The sequence below is a fragment of the Rutidosis leptorrhynchoides genome, chromosome 6, assembly GCF_046630445.1.
Source record: "Rutidosis leptorrhynchoides isolate AG116_Rl617_1_P2 chromosome 6, CSIRO_AGI_Rlap_v1, whole genome shotgun sequence".
Taxonomy (NCBI): domain Eukaryota; kingdom Viridiplantae; phylum Streptophyta; class Magnoliopsida; order Asterales; family Asteraceae; genus Rutidosis; species Rutidosis leptorrhynchoides.
This window is the reverse complement of record NC_092338.1, coordinates 402007498-402018943: the sequence shown is the minus strand read 5'-3', so window position 1 is coordinate 402018943 and position 11446 is coordinate 402007498. Positions and strand designations below refer to the sequence as shown.

Here is an 11446-nt window from a genome sequence, read left to right as displayed (position 1 = left end):
GCCTCTCGTGACATGCAAAAGTAAAACTAGCATGTTATTGCATCATGTAGTAACATAGAAATATTTTATTTTTTTTTTGTAATGAGTTTTCACCCGGTGAATATGTTGCACAAGTGGTCACAATGGTCTAATCTACCTCATGTGTTTTGGGAGCGATTCATTTCGGTATGTAGGTCCTTTAAATACTGAGCATAGAAATATCAGTGCGTCCTTATATACGCACAATACGAGCATCTCTCTATAACGGCTTACTAGACTAACATGCATAATCGATTGCGATATTGCATCAATGACCATAAAAAAGACCATATGGACTTCGTTACATTTAAAAATTGGATCTCATATCAACTTACACGAGCTACAAGTGCATACACAATTTACTAACTAATAAAATTCAAATAAAATGATCACTTATTCACCAACATCCTCAACCATTTTATCTACAACAATAAACACAACTCAAAGATAAATTAACTTGCCTCAATCTTGCCTAACGAATGGTGGCGAGCTTACATCAGTAGTACTATAAAACGAGTCTTCGGCCCCACCATAGTACGTCTCTTCTTTTTCATCATCCCATTTCACAATCTCTCTTATGTATTTAAATGCTTCGTCTACCGTGACCCGGTCCCGGGCCCGCGCTTGCCACACGAAAAGCTTTCGGGTTGTAAGAGATGCATAAAGGTCCTTGAATTTCATAGCCACATAGTAGTAGGCTTGGTGGGCTAGGTTATGGTTGTTAGTGTAAGGTTGAACCGGGCTAAAGTCGGTGAGCCACTCACACACACTTAACGGGGTACTTTTAAGTTTTTCTTCAAAAAGATCGTATTTGTTTAAGATTAATACAAATGGGGTGTCTTTAAAACAGGGGTGTTTGATCAATGATTCGAAAAGCTCTTTGCTTTGGACCATTTTGTTTTGAAGTAGAGAACCGCTTCCCGTGTTCTCGGGTGATGGCCACATTTGATCGTAGTCACTAAGAGCAACACAAAAAACGACTACTCGAACATCCTCGAACATTTCTACCCATCGACAACCTTCGTTCATTCCTTTAGCATTTATTCTAATGAGTTGATACCTAACCAAAAAATGCATGAAAAAAGATCATTTATAAGACAATAACCATCATTATGGTTCGAAAAGTAACTATAGGAATCACCAAGCATCATTAATACGGACTCAGAAACTGGTCTAGCAAATTATTAATGAGGAAACAAGAAGGAAACTGCAGCACGTAGAGGTGGTAATTTTGGTAATTCTGACCCATTCACTTAAAAATGGATCAGTGTGAGTTATTTTTAATCAAGAACGAGAAAATTAAGCATGAAACAGGTCTCTAAAAAAAGCCAGACACAAAAAAAGTTATTGCAGGTCGACCCAACCCGTTCTACCCATTTTGACCCATACAAGTTACTCATTTGTGAGTGTATTTGAAAGAAATGTATACCTCGAAACGGGTTGAGACTGAGCATCAAGATTGTCTGTATATACTTCGGACATCGGGCTACGATCATCAAGCGAAAACTCTATGAAAGCCAATCCGTTACCCTGGGTGACTCCTTCAGCATATAGTATGTCATGCTCTGAAGGTTCATATTCATTGCTAGATACCTCAACAGCCTGCAACCCACACAAAAATACAACACACGAGTTAGGGAATACTATTTTTTTAGTTATGTTTTACCTTCTTTTGAAATAATTAAAAGGAAACGTGTACTTCCAATGAAAAATAAAAACAGAGGGAACATGCAGGCCTAGATCAGTAGCATCAATATATTTGTTTTTACTCAACTTGATTTTTTTAAATGTTGTTAGTTTAGGTATACCTGGCAAACGGGTCGAGATGGGTCGGGTCGAGTCAAGGAATAAATAGGTTTGGGTTGAAACAGGTCACGGGTCGAAATGGGTCAGAATCAAAATGGGTCGAACGGGTTGGGTCGAGCCCCGGGTCGGGTTGGGTAAACTTTCCAACATATAGCCTTATAAGTACTTCCGTATGCAATTTTAGAGAGAAAATGAGATTAATAGTAAACGAGACAAATACACCCTCATTTACCCAAAAGAGAAACAAGATTTCTTCCTTATTAATGGTACGTTCATATTCATCATTGACCTCCATTTTTCATCTTGTGGATCCTATCTAAATTTGTCTTCATTTAAATGGTGAAACGTAATGACAAAGATGTATAGACCAAGAGAGATTTGAAAAATGACAAAAATACCCGGCTTAGAAAGTATTCTGCAACGTCGGGTAGAAAGTGTAGCTCGTTTCTCCTTTTATACGTTTCTTGGATGGCGGGGTCCTTCCACACCTCTTCAACTAGTGGAGCGTACTCACGTGTTGCTGCGGGGAAGAACGCATCTAAATCTCCGGTTGCGATAATGTCGAGAAGCCAATCGGAAAAATGCTTTAATCTCGGATTTAGGGAATACACATTGTGATTCCCTTCTTCATCATCACCCTCGTTACCTGAAAAAAGAAAAGAAAAAACATCAATTGTATGTCGACATAATTGCTCCTAAAAACTTCAAAAGAATGTTATGTTGTACATATATTAATACATAGAGCATATATTTTGATATATGGGATGCCTTCATGATTCCCATTATGATACCTAACATAGAAGGAGATATAAAGTACGCAACCAGAGAATCTCCGCTTGCGTACTTTGACCGACTTTGACCGGACTTTTCAGCGTTAACCGACTAATTAGAAGTTTTCAGGCGAAGACGGGCTAGTCATCAAACCGCCGTTTGCAACCAAGCAGAGATAACTGATTGATATTAAGCTAATTAACAAGTACTTAAGACTATATGTGAAATGCAAAGGAAGTCCATAAAAGGACATGCATCATATTTTATATATATATATATATATAGGGGCAGGATCAATGGGGAAGTAACCAATCGGGGGAAGCAAATTTTTTTTTTTTTTCGTTTTTTTTGGAATTTTTTTTCCGGCATCAAGATCACACGAAAATATGAACATTTAGAAAAGACACTTCGTGATGAATGTTATTATTTAGGCGGGAAAACGATCGACAAAAATAACATTCAAGATAATATTGTTCGTGAAGAATATGAACGTTTTTTTTTCTTTCATGTTTTGTGAAGTAAAATTTAGCCCGATTTAGAGTTAGGGTTCAGGGTTTGGTGTTTTGGGTTTATTCCATAAACCCAAAACACCAAACTCTAAACCCTAAACTCTAAACCGTTCGTGTTAAAAACTCAATCTAAACCCTAAATCTAAACCCTAAACCCTAAATTTCTAAACCCTAATATCTAAACCCTATAAACCCTAATATCTAAACCCCAATAGCTAAAACCTCAACATACGTTCGAAAAACACGATAATTGTTATATATTACTTCTTCGAGCGTTTTCCCGCCAAAATAAAAACATTTATCACAAAGTGTCTTTATTAAATGTTCATATTTTCATCCCATCTATAATGTTCGTGAACAAAGTTTTTTTTAAAAACGAAAAAAAAAAAAAAAATTGCTTCCCCCGATTGGTTACTTCCCTCTTGATCCTACCACTATATATATATATATATATATATATATATATATATATATATATATATATATGGGAAGCACTTTTTTGGGACGGAAGCACTTTTTTAGGGGGAAGTGGGGGGAAGTAATTTTTTTTCGTTTTTTTCGAATTTTTTTTTCAGGCATCAAGGTCACATGAAAATATAAACATTTAAAAAATACAATTTGTGATGAATGTTATTATTTTGGCGGTAAAACGCTCGAAGAAAAAAAATTAAAACATTCAATACATTGAATGTTTTGATTCTGAGTTTTTTTTAAGGGGTAAGAAATTAGGGTTTAGAAATTAGGGGGTTAAAATTTAGGGTTTATAAATTAGGGTTTTGGGTTTAGAAATTAGGGGTTAGGGACTAAACCAAAAACACTAAAGCCTAAACCCTAAACTCAAAATCGGGCTAAATTTCGAAAAGAACACTTCACACAAGATGAAAACAAAACGATGCAAATAAACTCAGAATCAAAACATTCAATGCATTGAATGTTTTCATTTTTTTTCTTCGAGCGTTTTACCGCCAAAATAATAACATTCATCACAAAGTGTCTTTTTTAAATGTTATTATTTTTACCTAATTTTGATGTCTGGAAAAAAAAATTCGAAAAAAATCAAAATTTTAAAAAAAAAAATTACTTCCCCCAAAAAAGTGCTTCCCTCTTGATTACATGCTTTTTCTCATTATTTAAAATATTAAATGTTCATATTTTCATCTAATCTATAATATTCGTGAACAAAGTTTTTTCAAAAAAAGAAAAAAAATTACTTCCCCCCAAAAAAGTGCTTCCCTCTTGATTAAATCTATATATATATATATATATATATATATATATATATATATATATATATATATATATATATTGGTAGGATCAAGAGGGAAGTAACCATTCGGGTGGAAGCGGGGGAAGCAAAAACTTTTTTTTTTTTTCGTTTTTTGAAAAAACTTTGTTCACGAATATTATAGATGAGATGAAAATATGAACATTTAGTAGAGACACTTTGTGATAAATGTTTTTATTTTGGCGGAAAAACGTTCGAAGAAGTAATATATAACAATTATCGTGTTTTTCGAGCGTATTTTGAGGTTTTAGCTATTGGGGTTTAGATATTAGGGTTTAGATATTAGGGTTTATAGGGTTTAGATATTAGGGTTTAGAAATTTAGGGTTTAGGGTTTAGATTTAGGGTTTAGATTTAGGATTTAGATTGAGTTTTTAACACGAACGGTTTAGAGTTTAGGGTTTAGGGTTTAGGGTTTGGTGTTCATGGAATAAACCCAAAACACCAAACCCTAAACCCTAAACCCTAAATCGGGCTAAATTTTACTTCACAAAACATGGAAAAAAACGTTCATATTCTTCACGAACAATATTATCTTGAATGTTATTTTTGTCGATCGTTTTCCCGCCTAAATAATAACATTCATCACGAAGTGTCTCTTCTAAATGTTCATATTTTCGTGTGATCTTGATGCCGGAAAAAAAAAAATATTTGCTTCCCCCCGATTGGTTACTTCCCCATTGATCCTGCCCCTATATATATATATATATATATATATATATATATATATATATATATATATATATATATATATATATATATATATATATAACCTTAAATTTAAAGCAGATATTAGATAAATTTAACTCTCGATTTTTCGACCTCTGGTTCAATGGAGTTACTCTTTCACTGGATTAATTTGTAAATACCTTTTTCTTTGGATTGGTCATCAGAAGATTCGAGAGAGCATTTTTTCATCATCTCTTCTTCCTCGAAACGCTCGCGTCCATCAAGTAGGATACTAAGGTATCTATACATGTTGCTCTGAATCATAAGCTTTATATTTTGCAACTCTTCAACACTAAATCTATTTCCATACAAGAATTTTGCCTGCATTAAAACATAACAAAAAGAGATTTGCTTTTTTATATAGTAAAATAACAACACGTTTACACATAAATAATTCTTGAAATAATACACAGGTATGAGATTTGTACATGGGACCTTTATGTATACATTAAGCAAGCTTAACCCAAGTGGTCGCAACTTCGACCCATAACTCATGAATGGGTCGATTCCAGTTACGTTTTAGATGTACACTTAAAGTATACTTTCAATGTACACATCCTAAATCATTCTACTAAAAACTAAATATTATAAAGGAGTGATTATTATTATTATAAACAATTAAATGTAATACCTGCTTAAAGATAGTGCTGGTTCCCGAGCCCTCAAGCCCAAGTAATAAAAGTTTTTGGATCTTTTTAGGCTCAAAATAATTTGGTACGGTAGCATAATTGCTGGCTTCATCCCTCTCTCTTTGCGGCTGGCCGTGTGGAACAGGTAACGAGAGCAATGTACTAAGTAACCTTGTTCTAGCCTGTTCAGAAACACGTTATTACGGAATTATATAAAAACTATCGACTATTTATTTGAGATTCTTTATACCTTCTCCCAGATATTTCCCTTGATATTATTTTGGCCTTCCTCCTCATATCGACCGTCATCGTAAACCCAAAAATGAGTGTCACGAGGACATTGCACACTTGCCATCTGAAACAAATTGTTATAAACATACTTCATACGAAATAAAGAAAATCGGGGTGGCAAGTATCAACCTTTACTTGTGATGTTATCGATTTGGGTTATAGTTTCTCTCTAAAGATTTGTAGCCATGGTTAATAATTAAAAGTTCAGATATAATTGTACAAACTGGACCAAATATTTCATATTTAAATGATGCTTTTTGTAACCTATATTAATATTAATTAATAATAATACTTGCAACTATAATAAAGTTAGGAAGAAAATGAACAGTAGTGACTGTTCAAGCTAACCAATCGGTCCATTTAGTAACGTTTCTAAAAAGCAGAAAAATTAGAAGAATAAAACTAACCTTTAATACTCTCAACTCAACTTTTGTAATTTCGCGACCATTCATGTAAACTTCTGTGTTTCCATTGCTTGCAGTTGGACCAAGTTTTCCAGTAAAATTCAAATTTGAACTCACAACTCTATCGGGTTTCTCCCCCTCCTGAACAATTAAAGACAAAGTTACAATCTTTATCCTTAACTTGCAAATAAATGAGACAGTTTGATCAAATTACTTATGAATAAGTCATGTTATGTCTTATCTCACACGTTCAATTGGTAGAATAAGAAAAAACAGTTCTCTACGGGTCAAACGGGTTGAAAGCTGTCCAAAGTGCATTCCCAATGCATCAAACAACCTAAATTATCTTATTCATAAAGATAATTTAACTTTTGTAATCATATCTAGTACATAACTTATTTTATTAAAAAAGATAAGTAACCGCTATTTGGTCCAAGACGTTTTTCAATCCAACCCGACCCATTTCAAAACATTACCAAAAAAACTGAAAACTTGCGCACAACATTATTACCTTTCCCCAAAGACCCGATTCTTTATCATACCAATACATTCCCGGTTTCAACTTTCGTGGGGGCAACGCGCAGCCCAAAAGTTCAGCCATTTCCTCGGGTTTTAACGGATACCCATTCACAATCAACTGTTCGGGTCGAAGCTGATTAGCAGAACATTCTTTTTCTGCTTTCATAATCTGTTTAACTTCCAAAGGACTAAGTAAACGAGATAATAACCTTGAATTTTTACCCAAAATAAGACGTTTTGATTCATCAATCGCTTCACCAATACATGTAACACACTTTCGACCCTCAGGCATCGAACCCATTGCTCTAAGAACACAACTACTGCAATATTTTGCATCACAAACCAAACAAGATTCTTTAGTTTCCCACTTCCCTTTTCCACATCGATAACAAACACGAAACTTTTTCGTCTTTTTCTTCTTTTCTTTAGAAACCGCAACGTATTCTGAATAACCAGGCGTCTCTAATCCGTCTTCTTTACTTTCTGTTCTATCAACTGTGTTGAAAGTAACTACTGGGCCCCGTCTCATTTCATTCCGTTGAGCATCACTTTGGTTATGAGCCGACCCAGGTGAGCCGGAAGGGGAAGCTGAAAACGAGTCACCGTTATGCAAAACCGAAATTACAGATTCTGAGCTCCTGGATAATCTAGGACTTTGGTTCGGCGAATCGGCCACATGAGCAATACAAGAAACGGGCAACGGGATAGGCTCGATAACCGGATGCCCGGGTCCCGCGCCATCACGAGTGACAGATCTTCTTGAACTTGAAAATGATTCGGCCACCGATGCATTTGGGATCAAATGGGGATTTACTTCTAGTGGTTCAACCCTAGGAAGTTCGTAAGATACATCGGGACCCATATATTCTAAAGCAATTGAGTAATCAAGTTCATCGCTATCTGCAGGTAGTTCAACTCCACGAGGAAGCATCTTCTTCACAGTACCCCTCCAATCTTTATTCCCATTTTCCTCCATATCTCTCATAACAATTCTTCAAAACAAACTATAGAATAAACTAAAATCAAGAAAGAACTTTTCAGTCAAATTAGGTCTTCATAACACCATATTATCAAACCCAATTCGGAGAAGGATCAAACTGACTAATTGTTAATAATACCTAATTCGATTAAAGAAAAAACTAGTAGTTCAATATCAAAATAAATATCTTGAACAACTAAATCATTTCAAGATACAAACTTTATACCAGATTGGGTCAAGATACTACCAAATTTCAACAGCCCGGTTGATTTTGACTAGTATGTAGAATACCCAAATCAGATTAATAAAAGAAAAGTACTTCAATTTCCCATAAAGTCCATCAAGAAACAATCTTTATATCAATTAGGTCAAAAATCAACCATAAAGTCCATCAAGAAACAATATTTATATTAAATTAGGTAAAAAATCAACACACTTCAACGACCCAACTCAAAATTAAAGATAGATTTAACTCTACAGTAAAAATCCTAAATCAGATTATAAACAAAAAGAAAATACCTCAATTTCGCAGCACCCCACCAATGGATTTGGTTCAAGTCATTATCTCCTCATATACAACAGCACAAAAAGAAGGAGAACAAAGGACCCACCGAACACCAGACAAGGAATCAACCAAATTTGGGACACATTCCACAAATTAAAGTCAAAGTCTTCATCATATCAGTCAAAACCCAACTTTGATTTGATCTTTCCAAAAGCCCTCAAATTTGAACAAAAAAATTTGAATCAAACATACAAACAACCCAAATGTAAAATTACTGCTTGAATCTGTCAGAAACCTTATACTTGTATTGAGATTTCAAGATTTGAATCTGAAAAGATGGAAAAAGACAGATTTTATCAACCAATTACAACTATAAATAAAAAATAAAGAAGATAAAAATGAATCAACAGAATAAAGATTTAGTCAGCAACAAAGGAAGCAAAAAACGAATAAAAAGACTTACTTTGGAGCAAGTATATGGCTTTTCGAAAAGTAAAAAGTTAAGGGTATCAAGAAAAAGCAGATAAAAAGGTATGAGGGGCGTGCGTGTTTACTTTTACTGTATAACATTAAAAATTGGAAAATAAAATACAAAGTATCGATATATTTTTAACTTGGAAAGTGACAAGCAATTGGATGATACAACTCTGTATGTTTCTGGGTGTGTGTGATGATCCGGAAAATTCTGACCAATTTTTTTTTTTTTAACGGCAAAGAAAGTATGTATTATATATATCAACACGAAATAATTACAATAATGTCACGCTTACAAAAACGGAACTACATCTAGGAAATCAAAACGACAAATATATAACCGAGATAGTAAGACTCCACAAGTGTGCAGGAAAACGCCGTAGTCCGTTCATTATCATTAAGGTCGAGATTGGACTTGAGAAGAATTAACTAAACAAGCTGGAGTGGGGACAGAGCACAGTGTTGGCAATTCAACGACAAAGCCCCCTGATCCACCTCAAATTCTCTCGACCAAAACGACTACTCCAGGAGTGGGGCAAAAAACCTGCGTGGAGAACAATTAATTAACCTATCCCGGATCTCCTAGACGATAAAGCTAGCGAATCATAACCTCGTGGATTTGCAAGCCAGACATCTCATTCAATATTGGTGCCTTTGATCCTATTAGAGATCCATTCGAAGCATTTAAGTTGGATGTCTTTGAATACCATTGCGCATGTCGGTTTTATCTTAGTGAAAGTGAAAGCGTTCCTACTTTTCCAAATCATGTATCCCGTAACCCATTCCGTAGCTTGCCACAACAGTTTTCCCAAGTCGGAGGTGAAGTTATATCCATTTCCAAGAAAAGATTCATTTATACCCAAGTTTGTAAAAGGGCCGAGCTTCCACCAATCATAGACACGATTTCAAATGTCAAAAGCGAAAGTGTATAAGATGATGGAGTGCTCTACTGATTCCAAACCATTGTCACAAACCGGACAACGTACCGTACCCAAGTCCATACCTCTCTTGTCAAGTTCAACTCTTGTAGGTAACCTTTTGTGTCGAGTACGCCAAATAAACAACTCAACTTTGAGGGGGACCAGTTTGTTGCGGAGCGACTTTATGCTCACGGTTGCGATGTCAGGGCTGCTCCGGACCAGAATATCCGTAAGCTTGTGAACCGAAAACGAGCCATCCTTACTCCAAGACCATGACCATTCTTCTTTACCTGAGCTACACGGGACAAAACTAGATAAAAGATTAGTAAGAGTGGTGAGGTCCCCGGCCAATCTCCCCGAGATATCGCGGGACCAACACCACGTGGCATGAAAGTTCCCGCCCTCCCATCTCGCCCGGTCAAGAATTGTGGCAAATTTATTTGTGTCTAGTCTATAAAGCCTATTAAATTTGTCTTTAAGAACCATTTCCCCAAGCCATAATTCATCCCAAAAACATGTACTAGACCCATCTACGACTCTTTTTTTGAAAGAATTAGCGAAAGCGGAGTTTGCATTAAAGATATTTTTACCCACCTTAAGGATACCCGCCCAAGTAGAAGAAGCTCGTGAGGAAGGGGGAGAAAAAGAAGTGTTAAGGCCCCCGTCCTCCCCGTAAATATTTTTAATAATAGACACCCAAAGTGAGTCATTCTCATGTTTAAACCGCCACCACCATTTTGCAAGTAAGGCACGATTTTTAAACGCAAGAGGGGCAATATCTAACCCACCAAATTCACAAGGCTTAAGACAAGTATCCCATTTAACCCATGCCATTTTTGAGACCTCGGAAGATCCGCCCCAAAAAAACCGACGTCTCAACCCCTCAAGTTTATCAATAACACAAGACGGGGATATGTAAAGCGAAAAGAAATAAAGAGGTAGACTAGATAATACCGATTTAATTAATGTAAGTCTACCACCATACGAGAGGGATCTAGCTTTCCAATCCGCCAGCCTCTTACCAAACTTGTCAAATACCGGATCTCATGACTTCGAGAGTTTCATCGACGATCCAAGTGGAAGCCCAAGGTAGGTAATAGGGAGTGTACCTGCTGCGCACCCAAGCCAGGCCGCCATATTTTCCGTTTCAACTTTTGAGACCCCGAGTCCATAAACACAGCTCTTATGAAAATTGATTTTTAGTCCCGATGTCAATTCAAAGCACTTAAGAATTTTAGTAAGATTTTGCACATTACGCCTATCCCATTCACCAAAAAATATAGTGTCGTCCGCGTATTGCAAATGCGTGACCTGTAATTCCCTCCGCCCAATTGGGATCCCAGAAAATCGGCTATGAAGTGCAGCAGATTTAATTAGATGGTTCAAACCTTCAGCTACCATGATAAAAAGATAAGGGGAGAGGGGATCCCCTTGCCTCACGCCTTTCTGAAGAGAAAATTCTTTAGTTGGGGAACCGTTGACCAAAATCGAAATGGAAGCGGAAGAAAGACTTGCGAAGATCCATTGTCTCCATCGAAGACCGAATCCCATTAACTCCATGATTTCCATTAGAAAGTCCCAACTAATGCTATCAAAAGCCTTCTCAAA

The 11446-nt window shown here is 36.0% G+C and overlaps 1 protein-coding gene across 1 annotated transcript; it reads right to left on the bottom strand.

Moving 5' to 3' along the window:
- Positions 1-312: 312 nt before the first annotated feature.
- LOC139856151 (extra-large guanine nucleotide-binding protein 3-like) lies at positions 313-8849 on the bottom strand. The gene is made up of 9 exons (XM_071845397.1): positions 8459-8849; positions 6953-7976; positions 6445-6582; positions 5997-6101; positions 5749-5928; positions 5258-5438; positions 2223-2470; positions 1448-1620; positions 313-1078 (listed from the first exon to the last, which is right to left on the bottom strand). The coding sequence occupies exons 2-9, from the start codon at positions 7943-7945 to the stop codon at positions 481-483; spliced, it is 2616 nt and encodes an 871-aa protein (XP_071701498.1). The 5' UTR covers positions 7946-7976; positions 8459-8849; the 3' UTR covers positions 313-480.
- Positions 8850-11446: the final 2597 nt, after the last annotated feature.

Coding starts and splice junctions, on each gene's coding strand:
- LOC139856151 (XM_071845397.1), bottom strand. CDS start 7,945: ATGAGAGATATGGAGGAAAATGGGAATAAAGATTGGAGGGGTACTGTG. Junction 5,929..5,996: donor AGGGAAATATCTGGGAGAAG/GTATAAAGAATC, acceptor GTTTCTGAACAG/GCTAGAACAAGGTTACTTAG. Junction 1,621..2,222: donor CAGAATACTTTCTAAGCCGG/GTATTTTTGTCA, acceptor TGTGGGTTGCAG/GCTGTTGAGGTATCTAGCAA.